General features: G+C 44.9%; 1 protein-coding gene across 4 annotated transcripts in view; it reads left to right on the top strand.

Moving 5' to 3' along the window:
• Window positions 1–21167, top strand: part of GBA2 (glucosylceramidase beta 2) — a 192648-nt gene that overhangs the window by 104253 nt on the left and 67228 nt on the right. For all 4 annotated transcript variants that reach the window (XM_056553053.1, XM_056553052.1, XM_056553055.1 and 1 more), the window contains 2 exons: window positions 10516–10623; window positions 10707–10858. In XM_056553053.1, the coding sequence (XP_056409028.1) occupies window positions 10516–10623; window positions 10707–10858 (260 nt within the window). The remainder of the gene's footprint in view (window positions 1–10515; window positions 10624–10706; window positions 10859–21167) is intronic.

Raw genomic sequence — 21167 nt, 5'->3', positions numbered from 1 at the left:
GAGGGGAAAAAAGCAAATTGGACCTAATGTCACCAAATCCAAGAATGGTCCGGACACAATTATTGGCGCCTTTCATAATTGTGAATAAATAAGATTGTTTCCAGCATGTGATGTTCCTTTATACTCACCTGGGGCAAGTAACAGGTGTGGGCAATATAAAAATCAAAAACCCAATTAGACCAAAAGGGGACAATAGAGGCCAAGAAACACAACTAATTACCTAACCCCAAGGCCGTAGCCTGGGGTGCAAAACACCTCTAAATAGTACCCCCTAAACCATAACTTTTATTATATATCCAATTAAAATAAAATTAATGTAAACCCAGTGAGATAAATATTAAAAATGGGATGTCAGGTAGGTTAGTGCTTGTGAGATCTGAGCATCATTGCTCCACTGTCAAGGGTTCTGCAGTAGCCCTGTACGCCTACTCTAACACCAACTAAAAACACTAGATTGCCGCCTCTACATGTTTCGCCGTCTCCACGGCGTTTTCAAGAGGCAATCTTGTGGCAACAACACTACAAAATGGCGGCAGGGGATATTTATAGACAGTGCCCCAAACATCATCACTCGGCGACAGCTTCCCGTCACCTATCCCATGCATCCTAAGATTGCTCCAATCCCTCTCAAGGATCCACAATCATATCCCAGGTCATACCCTCCTGGATCACCAATGGGAATATATAACATGTACTGACCTCATCTCGTGCCGCGCTTGCGCATTAAGGCTTACTAAACATCGCTGTTGTCTATCTAACGCGAGTCAGCTGGCGCATGCGCCCGTACTTAAGATTAACCTCGCTGCGGCTCTCGCTAGTGCGCATGTTCTCGCACTTATACTCCGATCATGATGACTATTCTAACTGCGCTTGCGTGGGGAAATATAGTTATTACTGAAACTCTTATATGAATATGTAACGGAGAACAGTATGCTGCTCTTAATATCTTCTATTCTATGTGTTCTATATCAATTCCTACATACTATAGTGCATAGAGATAGTGCATAAATGTGTAAGAACACTACAGTATGATGCAATAATATAATATATATATATAGTGCCCTAAGTTTGCTTATATCATCCAATATACAATTAAATCATATATATATAGATAAATAATACAATGCACAAACAGTAAATAATCAATCTCAATATAAATAAATAATAATCCATTGTGAATAAATATAATAATATAATCAATGTGTGTAAACATAACAACCGAATAATACAGTGATGCCAAAAATGTGATACCTAATGTAATGACCTATATCCCAAATTCAAAAAGTGTTGAACAGCCTACCCTAACTAATTAACCCATAATAACCACCCTCACTAGATGTATTCGCCGACGGGTAAGTATCTGGTAGTCATATTACGATATATGCATAATCAATATCATATTCTGCATAACAGATAAAGAAAAATATATATTATTTCAGCACCAGCACTATCTCTATGCACTATAGTATGTAGGAATTGATATAGAACACATAGAATAGAAGATATTAAGAGCAGCATACTGTTCTCCGTTACATATTCATATAAGAGTTTCAGTAATAACTATATTTCCCCACGCAAGCGCAGTTAGAATAGTCATCATGATCGGAGTATAAGTGCGAGAACATGCGCACTAGCGAGAGCCGCAGCGAGGTTAATCTTAAGTACGGGCGCATGCGCCGGCTGACTCGCGTTAGATAGACAACAGCGATGTTTAGTAAGCCTTAATGCGCAAGCGCGGCACAATGTTACACGGCCGGCCCTATAGTATGACGTAGTGCTCCCGAAGGACGTAGGGAGATGAGGTCAGTACATGTTATATATTCCCATTGGTGATCCAGGAGGGTATGACCTGGGATATGATTGTGGATCCTTGAGAGGGATTGGAGCAATCTTAGGATGCATGGGATAGGTGACGGGAAGCTGTCGCCGCGTGATGATGTTTGGGGCACTGTCTATAAATATCCCCTGCCGCCATTTTGTAGTGTTGTTGCCACAAGTTTGCCTCTTGAAAACGCCGTGGAGACGGCGAAACATGTAGAGGCGGCAATCTAGTGTTTTTAGTTGGTGTTAGAGTAGGCGTACAGGGCTACTGCAGAACCCTTGACAGTGGAGCAATGATGCTCAGATCTCACAAGCACTAACCTACCTGACATCCCATTTTTAATATTTATCTCACTGGGTTTACATTAATTTTATTTTAATTGGATATATAATAAAAGTTATGTTTTAGGGGGTACTATTTAGAGGTGTTTTGCACCCCAGGCTACGGCCTTGGGGTTAGGCAATATAAAAATCACACCTGAAAGCAGATAAAAAGGAGAGAAGTTCACTTAGTCTTTGCATTGTGTGTCTGTGTGTGTCACACTAAGCATGGACAACAGAAAGAGGAGAAGAGAACTGTCTGAGGACTTGGGAACCAAAATTGTGGGAAAATATCAACAATCTCCAGGTTACAAGTCCATCTCCAGAGATCTAGATTTATCTTTGTCCACAGTGCAGAACATCATCAAGAAGTTTACACCCCATGGCCCTGTAGATAATCTCCCTGGACGTGGACCGAAGAGAAAAACTGATGAAAGGTGTCCCCGCAGGATAGTCCGGATGGTGGATAAGCAGCCCCAAACAAGTTCCAAAGATATTCAAGCTGTCCTGCAGGCTCAGGGAGCATCAGTGTCAGCGCGAACTATCCGTCCACATTTAAATGAAATGAAACACTATGGAGGAGACCCAGGAGGACCCCACTATGGAGAGGAGACCCAGGAGGACCCCACTATGGAGAGGAGACCCAGGAGGACCCCGCTATGGAGAGGAGACCCAAGAGGACCCCGCTATGGAGAGGAGACTCAGGAGGACCCTGTTATGGAGAGGAGACCCAGGAGGACCCCACTATGGAGAGGAGACCCAGGAGAACCCCACTATGGAGAGGAGACCCAGGAGGACCCCGCTATGGGGGAGACCCAGGAGGACCCCACTATGGAGAGGAGACCCAGGAGGACCCCACTATGGAGAGGAGACCCAGGAGGACCCCACTATGGAGAGGAGACCCAGGAGGACCCCACTATGGAGAGGAGACCCAGGAGGACCCCACTATGGAGAGGAGACCCAGGAGGACCCCACTATGGAGAGGAGACCCAGGAGGACCCCACTATGGAGAGGAGACCCAGGAGGACCCCACTATGGAGAGGAGACCCAGGAGGACCCCACTATGGAGAGGAGACCCAGGAGGACCCCACTATGGGGGAGACCCAGGAGGACCCCACTATGGGGGAGACCCAGGAGGACCCCACTATGGGGGAGACCCAGGAGGACCCCACTATGGAGGAGGACCCCACTATGGAGGAGACCCAGGAGGACCCCCACTATGGAGGAGACCCAGGAGGACCCCCACTATGGAGGAGACCCAGGAGGACCCCACTATGGAGGAGACCCAGGAGGACCCCACTATGGAGGAGACCCAGGAGGACCCCACTATGGAGGAGACCCAGGAGGACCCCACTATGGAGGAGACCCAGGAGGACCCCACTGCTGACACAGAGACATAAAAAAGCAAGACTACATTTTACCAAAATGAACTTGAGTAACCAAAATCCTTCTGGGAACGTCTTGTGGACAGATGAGACCAAGATAGATCTTTTTGGTAAAGCCCATCATTCTACTGTTTACTGAAAACGGAATGAGGCCTACAAAGAAAAGAACACAGTACCTACAGTGACATATGGGGGAGGTCAGTGATGTTTTGGGTTGTTTTGCTGCCTCTGGCACTGGGGGTCTTGAATGTGTACAAGACATCATGAAATCTGAGGATCACCAATGGATTTTGGGTCGCACTGTACAGCCCAGTGTCAGAAAGCTGGGTTTGTGTCCGAGATCTTGGGTCTTCCAGCAGGACAATGACCCTAAACCTGCGTCAAAAAGCCCCAGAAATGGACGGCAACAAAGCGCTGGAGAGTTCTGAAGTGTCAGCAATGAGTCCAGATCTAAATCCCATTGATCACCTGTGGAGAGATCTTATAATTACTGTTGGGAAAAGGCGCCTTCCAATAAGAGACCGGGAGCAGTTTGTAAAGGAAGAGTGGTCCAACATTACGGCTGAGAGGTGTAAGAAGCTTATTGATGGTTATAGGAAGAGTGGTCCAACATTCCGGCTGAGAGGTGTAAGAAGCTTATTGATGCTTATAGGAAGAGCTGTCCAACATTCCGGCTGAGAGGTGTAAGAAGCTTATTGATGCTTATAGGAAGTTCGGTCCAACATTCCGGCTGAGAGGTGTAAGAAGCTTATTGATGGTTATAGGAAGAGTGGTCCAACATTCCGGCTGAGAGGTGTAAGAAGCTTATTGATGGTTACAGGAAGACACTGATTTCACTTATTTTTTCTAAAGGGTGCGACCAAATATTAAGTTAAGGGGCCAATCATTTTGTCCAGACCATTTTTGGAGTTTGGTGACATTAGGTCCAATTTGCTTTTTTTCCTCCTTTTTTGGTTTAGTTCCAATACACACAAAGGGAATAAACATGTGTATAGCAAAACCTGTGTTACTGCAATATATATATACAGAGGAGAGGAGATCTATATATATATATATATATATATATATATATATATATATATACAGAGGAGAGGAGATCTATATATATATATATATATATATATATATATATACAGAGGAGAGGAGATCTATATATATATATATATATATATATATATACAGAGGAGAGGAGATCTATATATATATACAGAGGAGAGGAGATCTATATATATATATATATATATATATATATACAGAGGAGAGGAGATATATATATATATATACACACACAAAGGGAATAAACATGTGTATAGGAAAACCTGTGTTACTGCAATATATATATATACAGAGGAGAGGAGATCTATATATATATATATATATATATATATATATATATATATATACAGAGGAGAGGAAATCTATATATATATATATATATATATATATATATATATATATATATATATATATACACACAAAGGGAATAAACATGTGTATAGCAAAACCTGTGTTACTGCAATATATATATATATATATATATACAGAGGAGAGGAGATCTATATATATATACACAGAGGAGAGGAGATCTATATATATATATACAGAGGAGAGGAGATCTATATATATATACACAGAGGAGAGGAGATCTATATATATATATATATATATATATATATATATATATATATATATACAGAGGAGAGGAGATCTATATATATATATATATATATATATACAGAGGAGAGGAGATCTATATATATATATATATATATATATATATATATATATATACACACAAAGGGAATAAACATGTGTATAGCAAAACCTGTGTTACTGCAATATATATATACAGAGGAGAGGAGATCTATATATATATATATATATATATATATATATATATATATATATATATATATATATACAGAGGAGAGGAGATCTATATATATATATATATATATATATATACACAGAGGAGAGGAGATCTATATATATATATATACACACACAAAGGGAATAAACCTGTGTTACTGCAATCCTTTCCTGTGAGGAATACTTCATTATATAGAAACATTTCAGGGGGGACAACATTTCGGCCATTACTGTGTATGTGTATAAAGTGACCTCTGAGGACCTTTCCCTATAGTCCTGTGATCTCTGAGGCCTGGACCCCATAATCCTGTGCTGTGACCTCCGAGGCCTGGACCCCATAGTCCTGTGCTGTGACCTCCAATTCCTGGACCCCATAGTCCTGTGCTATGTCCTCCGAGGCCTGGACCCATATTCCTATGCTGTGACCTCCGAGGCCTGGACCCCATAGTCCTGTGCTGTGACCTCTGAGGTCTGGACCCCATAGTCCTGTGCTGTGACCTCCGAGGCCTGGACCCATATTCCTGTGCTGTGACCTCCGAGGCCTGGACCCCATAGTCCTGTGCTGTGATCTCTGAGGCCTGGACCCCATAATCCTATGCTGTGACCTCTGAGGCCTGGACCCCATAATCCTGTGCTGTGACCTCCGAGGCCTGGACCCCATAGTCCTGTGCTGTGACCTCCGAGGCCTGGACCCCATAGTCCTGTGCTATGACCTCCGAGGCCTGGACCCCATATTCCTATGCTGTGACCTTCGAGGCCTGGACCCCATAGTCCTGTGCTGTGATCTCTGAGGCCTGGACCCCATAATCCTGTGCTGTGACCTCCGAGGCCTGGACCCATATTCCTGTGCTGTGACCTCCGAGGCCTGGACCCATAATCCTGTGCTGTGACCTCCGAGGCCTGAACCCCATAGTCCTGTGCTGTGACCTCTGAGGCCTGGACCCCATAGTCCTGTGCTGTGACCTCTGAGGCCTGGACCCCATAGTCCTCTGCTATGACCTCTGAGGCCTGGACCCCATAGTCCTGTGCTGTGACCTCCGAGGCCTGAACCCCATAGTCCTGTGCTGTGACCTCTGAGGCCTGGACCCCATAGTCCTGTGCTGTGACCTCTGAGGCCTGGACCCCATAGTCCTGTGCTGTGACCTCCGAAGCCTGAACCCCATAGTCCTGTGCTGTGACCTCCAAGGCCTGGACCCCATAGTCCTGTGCTGTGACCTCTGAGGCCTGGACCCCATAGTCCTGTGCTGTGACCTCCGAGGCCTGAACCCCATAGCCCTGTGCTGTGACCTCCGAGGCCTGGACCCCATAGTCCTGTGCTGTGACCTCCGAGGCCTGGACCCCATAGTCCTGTGCTGTGACCTCCGAGGCCTGAACCCCATAGCCCTGTGCTGTGACCTCCGAGGCCTGGACCCCATAGTCCTCTGCTGTGACCTCCGAGGCCTGAACCCCATCCAGGATGGCACATCAATGCGAGCTGTGGCAAGAAGGTTTTCTGTGTCTGTCAGCGTATTGTCCAGAGCATGGAGGTGCTACCAGGAGACAGGCCAGTACATCAGGAGACATGGAGGAGGCCGTAGGAGGGCAACAACCCAGCAGCAGGACCGCTACCTCCACCTTTGTGCAAGGAGGAGCAGGAGGAGCACTGCCAGAGCCCTGCAAAATGACCTCCAGCAGGCCACAAATGTGTATGTGTCCACTCAAACGGTCAGAAACGGAGTCCATGAGGGTGGTATGAGGGTCCGACATCCACAGGTTGGGGTTGTGCTTACAGCCCAACACCGTGCAGGACGTTTGGCATTTGCAAGAGAACATCAAGATTGGCAAATTCACCACTGGCGCCCTGTGCTCTTCACAGATGAAAGCAGGTTCACACTGAGCACATGTGACAGAGTCTGGAGACGCCGTGGAGAACGTTCTGCTGCCTGACAACATCCTCCAGCATGACCGGTTTGGCGGTGGGTCAGTAATGGTGTGGGGTGGCATTTCTTTGGGGGGGCCGCACAGCCCTCCATGTGTTACCAGAGGTAGCCTGACTGCCATTAGGTACGGAGATGAGATCCTCAGACCCCTTGTGAGACCATATGCTGGTGCGGTTGGGTTCCTCCTAATACAAGACAATGTTAGACCTCATGTGGCTGGAGTGTGTCAGCGGTTCCTACAAGAGGAAGGCATTGATGCTATGGACTGGCCGCCCGTTCCCCTGAATCCGATTGAGCACATCTGGGACGTCTCGCTCCATCCACCACAGACTGTCCAGGAGTTGGCGGATAGTCCAGGTCTGGGAGGACATCCCTCAGGAGACCATCCTCCACCTCATCAAGAGCATGCCCAGGCGGGGAGGTCATACGGGCACGTGGAGGCCACACACACTACTGAGCCTCATTGGGACTTGTATTAAGGACATTACATAAAGTTGGATCAGCCTGTAGAGGGGTTTTCCACTGTGATTTTGAGGGTGACTCCATATCCAGACCTCCAGGGGTTAATGATTTCCATTGATAGTTTTTGGTGATTTTGTTGTCACATTCAACTATGTAAGGCTGGGTCCACACTACGTTTTGTCCCATACGGGAGCGCATACGGCAGGAGGGAGCTAAAACCTCGCGCTCTCGTATGTGACCGTATGCGCTCCCGTATGCCATTCACTTCAATGAGCCGACCGGAGTGAAACGTTCGGTCCGGTCGGCTCATTTTTGCGCCGTATGCGCTTTTACAACCGGACCTAAAACCGTGGTCAACATACGGGAGCGCGAGCTTTTAGCTCCCCCCTGCCGTATGCGCTCCCGTATGGGACAAAACGTAGTGTGGACCCAGCCTAACGAGGAAAAGATTTCATACGATTAGTTGATTCAGATCTAGGACGTGATTGTATTGAGCAGTGTATTATACACATCACCATATCTTCTTTCATCCAATAAAGGATAACTTATAGGTTGTTTCTATCAATAAGGGATATGTAAGTAACGTTACATCTGGATACAGTTAGGAGTCAGGTGGCAAAGGAACTTTGTGAAGGAAAACAAGGGACAAAGAGGGGAATTATGGTTTAACCATGCATGTACTACAACATAAAGTTATACGTTTTATACACTTAATAAGCTAAAGAAATGTGCACATTAATGCAAACTAAAAATGGAAACTGCTGTAAAATACAATTACAAATGGTATTAATTTACTTGCTAAACAATGAGTGTGTGGTGCTAAAGCACAAAGAGTTAATTTTTCCTTTGGGTTTAAATTGCTGTCAGTCACAGGATTTTATTCTCCATTTGGACACAGGCTGAAGTATAATGGCACTGTATGAACCTTGCTGGACACAGCAGCACAGTATCGGCTATAAATATATGGGGGAGTCTCCTGTATACAGCAGGTATCAGACATGATCCTGTAGATGTGGGGGTCTCAGTCCTGTATATGGCAGGTATCAGACGTGATCCTGTAGATGTGGGGGTCTCAGTCCTGTATATGGCAGGTATCAGACGTGATCCTGTAGATGTAGGGGTCTCAGTCCTGTATACGGCAGGTATCAGACGTGATCCTGTAGATGTGGGGGTCTCAGTCCTGTATACGGCAGGTATCAGACGTGATCCTGTAGATGTGGGGGTCTCAGTCCTGTATATGGCAGGTATCAGACGTGATCCTGTAGATGTGGGGGTCTCAGTCCTGTATACGGCAGGTATCAGACATGATCCTGTAGATGTGGGGGTCTCGGCCCTGTATAAGGCAGGTATCAGACATGATCCTGTAGATGTGGGGGTCTCGGCCCTGTATAAGGCAGGTATCAGACATGATCCTGTAGATGTGGGGGTCTCAGTCCTGTAGATGTGGGGGTCTCAGTCCTGTATATGGCAGGTATCAGACGTGATCCTGTAGATGTGGGGGTCTCAGTCCTGTATATGGCAGGTATCAGACGTGATCCTGTAGATGTGGGGGTCTCAGTCCTGTATACGGCAGGTATCAGACGTGATCCTGTAGATGTTGGGGTCTCAGTCCTGTATACGGCAGGTATCAGACGTGATCCTGTAGATGTGGGGGTCTCAGTCCTGTATACGGCAGGTATCAGACGTGATCCTGTAGATGTGGGGGTCTCAGTCCTGTATATGGCAGGTATCAGACGTGATCCTGTAGATGTGGGGGTCTCAGTCCTGTATACGGCAGGTATCAGACGTGATCCTGTAGATGTGGGGGTCTCAGTCCTGTATACGGCAGGTATCAGACGTGATCCTGTAGATGTGGGGGTCTCAGTCCTGTATACGGCAGGTATCAAACGTGATCCTGTAGATGTGGGGTCTCAGTCCTGTATACGGCAGGTATCAGACGTGATCCTGTAGATGTGGGGGTCTCAGTCCTGTATACGGCAGGTATCAGACGTGATCCTGTAGATGTGGGGGTCTCAGTCCTGTATACGGCAGGTATCAGACGTGATCCTGTAGATGTGGGGGTCTCAGTCCTGTATATGGCAGGTATCAGACGTGATCCTGTAGATGTGGGGGTCTCAGTCCTGTAGATGTGCGGGTTTCAGTCCTGATCCTGTAGATGTGGGGGTCTCAGTCCTGTATACGGCAGGTATCAGACGTGATCCTGTAGATGTGGGGGTCTCAGTCCTGTATATGGCAGGTATCAGACGTGATCCTGTAGATGTGGTGGTCTCAGTCCTGTATACGGCAGGTATCCGACGTGATCCTGTAGATGTGGGGGTCTCAGTCCTGTATATGGCAGGTATCAGACGTGATCCTGTAGATGTGGGGGTCTCAGTCCTCTATACGGCAGGTATCAGACATGATCCTGTAGATGTGGGGGTCTCAGTCCTGTATACGGCAGGTATCAGACGTGATCCTGTAGATGTGGGGGTCTCAGTCCTCTATACGGCAGGTATAAGACATGATCCTGTAGATGTGGGGGTCTCAGTCCTGTATATGGCAGGTATCAGACGTGATCCTGTAGATGTGGGGGTCTCAGTCCTCTATATGGCAGGTATCAGACATGATCCTGTAGATGTGGGGTCTCAGTCCTGTAGATGTGCGGGATTTAGTCCTGATCCTGTAGATGTGGGGGTCTCAGACCTGTGTGCAGATGTTCTCAGCCCCAATGATTGATCTCAATATTTCATGTCCCTTAGCGGCCTCAGTACTTCAGGAGGATCCAGAAAGGAGAAAGTATCTTATGAGCGGCTCTGTGGCCCCTGTGAAGAGTAAAAACGTGGTCCCTCATGATGTTGGAGATCCAGGTATGACCCCACCGAGGCTTCATCCTCCCCTCGTTCTTCTTATTGCCCCTGGTTATGCTCATATTTCTTGCTCCTCCTCTTAGATGACGAGCCGTGGCAGAAGCTCAATGCCTATCTCATCCATGATACTGCTGACTGGAAGGATCTCAACCTCAAGTTTGTGCTACAAGTCTATAGAGATTATCACATGACCAAGAATACCACCTACCTAAGAGACATGTGGTTGGTCTGCCAGGTAACTATCATATGACTAAGAGCTCCTCCCACCTATGAGACATGTGACCTGTCTGCCAGGTATATATCATATGACAGCTCCTAACACGTATGAGACACTTGACCTGTCTGCCAGTTATATATCATATGACTAAGCTCCTCCCACTTATGAGTCATGTGACCTGTCTGCAAACTAAATACCACATGACCAAGAGCTCCTCTTAAAGTATAGGTCCAGCCTTGTTTTCCCGCTCGCTGAAATCTCATGCAGGCTCGGAATCCCCATGAAGCTACTCCTGTTTAACATGAGTGAATAAAGCCAGTGCACAGTGACTCCTTCAGGATGGTACACGCCCCCATGACTACCATATGGTGCGGGAAACTTTTAAAACTACTGTTCTACACCTTGCAGTACAATCATGAGGACAGGGTAAGCAGCCCTACTGTCAGGGACTGACTGGGGGACAGGGAGAGTGAGCCCTAAAACCATTTCTCCCTGTCTACTTGCCCATCCATTCTAACCGGTGGATCGACAACTGGGCGCCGGTCCCTTCCTGAACTAAAGTGCAGGGGCCTAATCAAAAACTCATACTAATAAATAGTCGGTCACAACCAAAAACATAACAGGAACATAGAACTCTATAACAAATTAAGTTGATCAGATCAGTGAGTGCACAGAGGACACTATCAGCGGACATAAACAGAGGACACTCTAGATCATCGGACATGAACAGAGGACTCATTGGTCGTGAACAGAGGACACTATAGATCAGTAGTCATGTACAGAACTCCAAAGATCTGAAATCAAGAACTAATAAACATGAAGTTCAAAACACCAGACAGGAAAACGGATAAGTCAATATACTATAGGAACAGACAGGAATATAGCATAATCCCCCATAACATCCAGAAGACACACAGTCCCCATGGACCAGAAACAGGGATCTATCACTAATCAGGAATATACGCATTCCTTATGCAAAACCTCCAGTAGACACGGAGTCCCCATGGACAGGTAAAAGGAATGCCAGATACACAGGATATATATATAGATAGATAGATAGAACACTGTTCACACTGAACACAAGACAGGAATCGCAATCCCTCAGAAAACCTCCAGTAGACACGAAGTCCCCATGGACAGGTAAGAGGAATGCCAGATACACAGGATATATATATATATATATATATATATATATATATATATATATATATATATATATATATATAAAATATATATAATATAGATAGATAGATAGAACACTGTTCACACTGAACACAATACAGGAATAATCTCAATCCCTCAGAAAACCTCCAATAGACACAAAGTCCCCATGAACAGGTAAATATATATAATATAGAGAGAGGGATAGATGCAAATAAAAAAAAATGTTGCAGTATCTTGTAAAACCTTTTTTTATTGGACTAACAGTATTTTGTAGAGAAGCTTTCGGGATTCCTCCCTTTATCAAGTCCAAAGCAAATCTAAGCTCACAAGGTATCTTTATTAATGTAGTAAATTTGAGTAGCCGTATTAGTCCAGTCACTGGACTAATACGGCTACTCAAATTTACTACATTATGGAAGATACCGCATATAGCCGCCTTACAAAGAAAATCTTGAAGATCACAAGAAAGGAAACACAGCTTCTCAGTGACATATACTTTTGAGATGTAACCTGTGTCTTCTACTTGTGAGCTTAGATTTGCTTTGGACTTGATAAAGGGAGGAATCCTGAAAGCTTCTCTACAAAATTCTGTTAGTCCAATAAAAAAGGTTATTACAAGATACTGCAACATTTTTTTGATTTACATCTGCATCAATGGACTAATACGGCTACTCAAATTTACTCATATATATATAGAACACTGTTCACACTGAAGACAAGACAGGAATAATCGCAATCCCTTCAGAACACCTCCAGAAGACACGGTGTCCCATGGAGCGGTAACAGAGATGCCAGATATAGGACACTGTTCACACTGGACACACAAGCTGGAGATTCCACTATAGGAGTAGCCATTAATAATAAATCCAAAAAGACTACTGGCCAGCGGCACACTCCACCGAGGTCAGGATGCTGGCCCAGTAGGAAAACAGAAATATAAAACACACATAAACGGATACTAGAGAAAACTGTGTGAACAGACACATAGCAGAAAGGATATACAAATCATAAAACCGACTATAAAAACACAGCTTAAAATCCACTAAGAGCATGCCACATAACATGGCTAAAACCACAAAATACAAAGTGCATGCTAAACAGAGATAGTAGATTTAAAAGCTCAAATAAGAAGTGTTTCACCCAGAGCACCATGCAGCGTGTCCAGCATCTTAGCAAGTCGGGATATAATGAAGTAATCACCAGCACAGAGACTAGACTGGGCTGACATTAAATAGACACACCCTAAAGGCTATTGGACAATAGAGGCTGAAGCAGAAAAAGCCAGAGACATTAACTATTCTCTGCCCAGGAAACATAAAACTGTTCACACACAAGCAATTCAATAGCTGTGTGTGAACACAGGCCAATACAGACATGACACCTACTTTACTCTGTTACGTCTCACTGCCAGTCACATAAGGTTAGAGCTCCCTGTAAGAGACGGCCCCTGAGTGTGAAGGTAGATACTCGGGGTGGTGCTTCTGATTATTAGAATTATCAAGAGGAAGATGTTATCTAGGTCATAAGGTAGAAACACGAGTCCATGGAATTTAACCTACACCCCACAGCGCTGATCCAGAAAAAGGTAACCCCACCCCCATGAGGCTGATCATCCCAGACAGGGAGGAAAAGTCAGTCATCAACTTGGCATCACAACAAGTCCCTGGTTCAACGTTCTGTCCCAAGAAATATACTGTCCCTAACCTGGAATCTCCAGGCCTTAGGCTTGTGAAAGGGATCCATAGTGCCACTGCTCTTACAGTAAATAATCCTCCATCATCACATCATATGGACAGAGCCCCATAGTGTCACTGCTCTAACAGTAAAGAATCCTCAGTCACTACATCATGTAGAGAGAGATCCATAGAGTCACTGCTATTACAGTAAAGAATCCTGTCTATGGTAATGGTAAAACCTTTTTTTTTTGTGAATGGTTTGAGGCATATTTCACATGAACCATTACAGCACCTCCCTAGAGACATGTGGCTCGTCTAAGATAAATATCACATGACCCATTATTCCTCCTATCTAGAGACATGTGACCGGTTTGAGGTAAATATCACATGACCCATTACCCCTCCTGTCTAGAGACATGTGACCGGTCTGCCAGGTATATATATCATATGTCTAAGAGCTCCTCCCACTTATGAGACATGTGACCTGTCTGCCAGGTATATATCATATGACTAAGAGCTCCTCCCAGCTATGAGACATGTGAACTGTCTGCCAGGTATATATCATATGACTAATAGCTCCTCCCACCTATGAGACATGTGAACTGTCTGCCAGGTGTATATCATATGACCAGGAGCTCCTCCTACCTATGAGACATGTGAACTGTCTGCCAGGTATATATCATATGACTAAGAGCTCCTCCCACCTATGAGACATGTGACCTGCCTCCCAGGTATATTTCATATGACTAAGAGCTCCTCCCACCTATGAGACATGTGAACTGTCTGCCAGGTATATATCATATGACCAGGAGCTCCTCCTACCTATGAGACTTGTGACCTGTCTGCCAGATGTATATCATATGACTAAGTTCCTCCCACCTATGAGACATGTGACCTGTCTGTATATATCATATGACTAAGAGCTCCTCCCACCTATGAGACATGTGAACTGTCTGCCAGGTATATATCATATGACTAATAGCTCCTCCCACCTATGAGACATGTGAACTGTCTGCCAGGTGTATATCATATGTCCAGGAGCTCCTCCCACCTATGAGACATGTGACCTGCCTCCCAGGTATATTTCATATGACTAATAGCTCCTCCCACCTATGAGACATGTGACCTGCCTCCCAGGTATATTTCATATGACTAATAGCTCCTCCCACCTATGAGACATGTGACCTGCCTCCCAGGTATATTTCATATGACTAAGAGCTCCTCCCACCTGTGAGACATGTGACCTGCCTCCCAGGTATATTTCATATGACTAAGAGCTCCTCCCACCTATGAGACATGTGAACTGTCTGACAGGTATATATCATATGACTAATAGCTCCTCCCACCTATTAGACATGTGACCTGTCTGCCAGGTATATTTCATATGACTAATAGCTCCTCCCACCTATGAGACATGTGAACTGTCTGCCAGGTGTATATCATATGACCAGGAGCTCCTCCTACCTATGAGACTTGTGACCTGTCTGCCAGATGTATATCATATGACTAAGTTCCTCCCACCTATGAGACATGTGACCTGCCTCCCAGGTATATTTCATATGACTAAGAGCTCCTCCCACCTATGAGACATGTGAACTGTCTGCCAGGTATATATCATATGACTAATAGCTCCTCCCACCTATGAGACATGTGACCTGCCTCCCAGGTATATTTCATATGACTAAGAGCTCCTCCCACCTATGAGACATGTGAACTGTCTGCCAGGTATATATCATATGAATAATAGCTCCTCCCACCTATGAGACATGTGAACTGTCTGCCAGGTATATTTCATATGACTAATAGCTCCTCCCACCTATGAGACATGTGAACTGTCTGCCAGGTGTATACCATATGACCAGGAGCTCCTCCTACCTATGAGACTTGTGACCTGTCTGCCAGATGTATATCATATGACTAAGTTCCTCCCACCTATGAGACATGTGACCTGTCTGTATATATCATATGACTAAGAGCTCCTCCCACCTATGAGACATGTGAACTGTCTGCCAGGTATATATCATATGACTAATAGCTCCTCCCACCTATGAGACATGTGAACTGTCTGCCAGGTGTATATCATATGTCCAGGAGCTCCTCCCACCTATGAGACATGTGACCTGCCTCCCAGGTATATTTCATATGACTAATAGCTCCTCCCACCTATGAGACATGTGACCTGCCTCCCAGGTATATTTCATATGACTAATAGCTCCTCCCACCTATGAGACATGTGACCTGCCTCCCAGGTATATTTCATATGACTAATAGCTCCTCCCACCTATGAGACATGTGACCTGCCTCCCAGGTATATTTCATATGAATAATAGCTCCTCCCACCTATGAGACATGTGAACTGTCTGCCAGGTATATTTCATATGACTAATAGCTCCTCCCACCTATGAGACATGTGAACTGTCTGCCAGGTGTATACCATATGACCAGGAGCTCCTCCTACCTATGAGACTTGTGACCTGTCTGCCAGATGTATATCATATGACTAAGTTCCTCCCACCTATGAGACATGTGACCTGCCTCCCAGGTATATTTCATATGACTAAGAGCTCCTCCCACCTATGAGACATGTGACCTGCCTCCCAGGTATATTTCATATGACTAAGAGCTCCTCCCACCTATGAGACATGTGACCTGCCTCCCAGGTATATTTCATATGACTAATAGCTCCTCCCACCTATGAGACATGTGACCTGCCTCCCAGGTATATTTCATATGACTAATAGCTCCTCCCACCTATGAGACATGTGACCTGCCTCCCAGGTATATTTCATATGACTAAGAGCTCCTCCCACCTATGAGACATGTGAACTGTCTGACAGGTATATATCATATGACTAATAGCTCCTCCCACCTATGAGACATGTGAACTGTCTGCCAGGTATATATCATATGACTAATAGCTCCTCCCACCTATGAGACATGTGACCTGTCTGCCAGGTATATTTCATATGACTAATAGCTCCTCCCACCTATGAGACATGTGAACTGTCTGCCAGGTGTATATCATATGACCAGGAGCTCCTCCTACCTATGAGACTTGTGACCTGTCTGCCAGATGTATATCATATGACTAAGTTCCTCCCACCTATGAGACATGTGACCTGCCTCCCAGGTATATTTCATATGACTAAGAGCTCCTCCCACCTATGAGACATGTGAACTGTCTGCCAGGTATATATCATATGAATAATAGCTCCTCCCACCTATGAGACATGTGAACTGTCTGCCAGGTATATTTCATATGACTAAGAGCTCCTCCCACCTATGAGACATGTGAACTGTCTGCCAGGTATATATCATATGAATAATAGCTCCTCCCACCTATGAGACATGTGAACTGTCTGCCAGGTATATTTCATATGACTAATAGCTCCTCCCACCTATGAGACATGTGAACTGTCTGCCAGGTGTATACCATATGACCAGGAGCTCCTCCTACCTATGAGACTTGTGACCTGTCTGCCAGATGTATATCATATGACTAAGTTCCTCCCACCTATGAGACATGTGACCTGCCTCCCAGGTATATTTCATATGACTAAGAGCTCCTCCCACCTATGAGACATGTGACCTGTCTGCCAAGTGTATATCATATGACTAAGAGTCCCACACCATATTGTAACAGGGCCGAGGTAGTCATTGGGGCGTGTACCATCTTGAAGGAGTCACTGTGCATCGGCTGTTCCCGCTCGCTGAAATCTCGTGCAGGCTCAAAATGCCCATGAAGCTACTCCTGTTTACCATGAGTGAATAAAGCCGGTGCACAGTGACTCCTTCAGGATGGTACACGCCCCCATGACTACCATATGGTGCGGGAAACTTTTAAAACTACTTGCAGTACAATCAAAAGGACATGAGGACAGGGTAAGCAGCCCTACTGTCAGGGACTGACCCGGGGACAGGGAGAGTGAGCCCTAAACTGACCCTAAAACCATCTCTCCCTGTCTACTTGCCCATCCACCCTAACCGGTGTATCGACAACTGGGCGCCGGTCCCTTCCTGAACTAAAGTGCAGGGGCCTAATTAAAAACACATACTAATAATTAGTCGGTCACAACCAGAAACATAACAGGAACATAGAACTCTATAACAAATTAAGTTCAGAGGACACAGATCAGTGAGTGCACAGAGGACACTATCAGCGGACATGAACAGAGGACACTATAGATCATCGGACATGAACAGAGGACTCAGCGGACATGAACAGAGGACACTATAGATCATCGGACATGAACAGAGGACTCAGTGGTCGTGAACAGAGGACACTAGATCATCGGACATGAACAGAGGACTCAGCGGACATGAACAGAGGACACTATAGATCATCGGACATGAACAGAGGACTCAGTGGTCGTGAACAGAGGACACTATAGATCAGCGGACATGAACAGAGGACTCAGCGGACATGAACAGAGGACTCAGCGGACATGAACAGAGGACACTATAGATCAACGGACATGAACAGAGGACTCAGTGGTCGTGAACAGAGGACACTATAGATCAGCGGACATGAACAGAGGACTCAGCGGACATGAACAGAGGACACTATAGATCAGCGGACATGAACAGAGGACTCAGCGGACATGAACAGAGGACACTATAGATCAACGGACATGAACAGAGGACTCAGTGGTCGTGAACAGAGGACACTATAGATCAGCGGACATGAACAGAGGACTCAGCGGACATGAACAGAGGACACTATAGATCAACGGACATGAACAGAGGACTCAGTGGTCGTGAACAGAGGACACTATAGATCAGCGGACATGAACAGAGGACTCAGTGGTCGTGAACAGAGGACAATATAGATCAGCGGACATGAACAGAGGACACTATAGATCATCGGACATGAACAGAGGACTCAGTGGTCGTGAACAGAGGACACTATAGATCAGTAATAGAAAAATACGGGGGGCTCACTATAATATATCATGTAAGGATGGGTGCAATTCAGTGTAATAAACAATACTATCAAAGAGAAACAAAGCTCACACTGAAAATGGAATGCACACCATAATATCTAATGCAATAGCTTTATTACAAAAAACAGTCAAGTTACAAGTTTAAAACCATTAAAAGGCTTTCTGAAGAGCCACAACACAGCCGCAGAGCAGGGCCACGACCTCCTGCTTGGAGTAAATGACCCCGTCCTACTGGTATGTGGCTATATACATGCAGGTACATACATAGACAGAGCAAGCACTCCTATGATAACAATGTAGTCCTATATCACAACAATAATGCAGCAATACTATACTGGAGCAATGCTGTCTTATACAATACCACAATAGCACAGGTACAATCCACAGAGATAAACAACACAGGTGCTACAACAGAGGACGGGGTCAAACAACCCCACGCGTTCCGTCGCAAGCGACTTCCTCAGGGGTGTTGTGATATAGAACTACATTGTTATCATAGGAGTGCTTGCTCTGTCTATGTATGTACCTGTAACTTGACTGTTTTTTGTAATAAAGCTATTGCATTAGATATTATAGTGTGCATTCCATTTTCAGTGTGAGCTTTTTTTCTCTTTGATACTATAGATCAGTAGTCATGTACAGAACTCCAAAGATCTGAAATCAAGTACTAATAAACATAAAGTTCAAAACTCCAGACAGGAAAACGGATAAGTCAATATACTATAGGAACAGACAGGAATATAGCATAATCCCCCAAAACATCCAGAAGACACACAGTCCCCATGGACCAGAAACAGGGATCTATCACTAATCAGGAATATACGCATTCCCTATGCAAAACCTCCAGTAGACACGAAGTCCCCATGGACAGGTAAAAGGAATGCCAGATACACAGGATAGAGATATAGGACACTGTTCACACTGAACACAAGACAGGAATAATCTCATTCCCTCAGAAAACCTCCAGTAGACACGAATTCCCCATGGACAGGTAAGAGGAATGCCAGATACACAGGATATATATAGAACACTGTTCACACTGAACACAAGACAGGAATAATCTCAATCCCTCAGAAAACCTCCAGTAGACACGAATTCCCCATGGACAGGTAATAGGAATGCCAGATACACAGGATATATATAGAACACTGTTCACACTGAACACAAGACAGGAATAATCTCATTCCCTCAGAAAACCTCCAGTAGACACGAATTCCCCATGGACAGGTAATAGGAATGCCAGATACACAGGATATATATATATAGGACACTGTTCACACTGAACACAAGACAGGAATAATCTCAATCCCTCAGAAAACCTCCAGTAGACACGAAGTCCCCAAGGACAGGTAATAGGAATGCCAGATACACAGGATATATATATAGGACACTGTTCACACTGAACACAAGACAGGAATAATCTCAATCCCTCAGAAAACCTCCAGTAGACACGAAGTCCCCAAGGACAGGTAATAGGAATGCCAGATACACAGGATATATATATAGGACACTGTTCACACTGAACACAAGACAGGAATAATCTCAATCCCTCAGAAAACCTCCAGTAGACACGAAGTCCCCATTGACAGGTAATAGGAATGCCAGATACACAGGATATATATATATAGGACACTGTTCACACTGAACACAAGACAGGAATAATCTCAATCCCTCAGAAAACCTCCAGTAGACACGAAGTCCCCAAGGACAGGTAATAGGAATGCCAGATACACAGGATATATATATAGCTTGAGAAAGGCTGCATGGCAGCTGAAACGTTGCTCTGTATTAGTATGGAATAAAGCACTTTTATTTTGCACCTTACTCCTGGAGTGCCGCGGATTACTATTTTGGATGTGTGACTGCCTGCATCGGGCTATATTGCTGCTGGCACCACTTTTACTTATTTATCTTTTTGGATGTGGTGCTCTGTTGGTATCTTGTGAATATATATATATATATATATATATATATATATATATATATAGGTCACTGAACACAAGACAGGAATAATCGCAATCCCTTCAGAACACCTCCATAAGACGCTTTTGTGAATGGTCCGAGGTATATATCACATGACCCATTACTGCACCTCCCTAGAGACATATGACTTGTCTAAGATAAATATCACATGACTCCTCCTCCCTATAGCCATGTGACCGCTGTGTAGTAAATATCACATGGCCCATGACTTCTCCTCCCTATAGCCATGTGACCGGTGTGTAGTAAATATCACATGACCTATGATTCCTCCCTATAGCCATGTGACCGCTGTGTAGTAAATATCACATGACCCATGACTCCTCCCTATAACCATGTGACCAGTATGTATGTACAGTATTTGTGTGTGTGTATGTGTGGTGATTATCACATGACCCATTACTCCTCCCTATAGCCATGTGACTGGTGTGTAGTAAATATCAAATGACCCATGACTCCTCCCTACAGCCATGTGACCGGTATGTGATAAATATCACATGACCCATGACTCCTCCTCCCTATAGCATGTGATGTGACGGCTGTGTAGAAAATATCACATGACTC

This window comes from Hyla sarda, unplaced genomic scaffold (assembly GCF_029499605.1).
Source record: "Hyla sarda isolate aHylSar1 unplaced genomic scaffold, aHylSar1.hap1 scaffold_230, whole genome shotgun sequence".
Taxonomy (NCBI): Eukaryota; Metazoa; Chordata; class Amphibia; order Anura; family Hylidae; genus Hyla; species Hyla sarda.
Note: the sequence above shows the minus strand (reverse complement) of the source record. Positions and strands in the feature narration are given on the sequence as shown.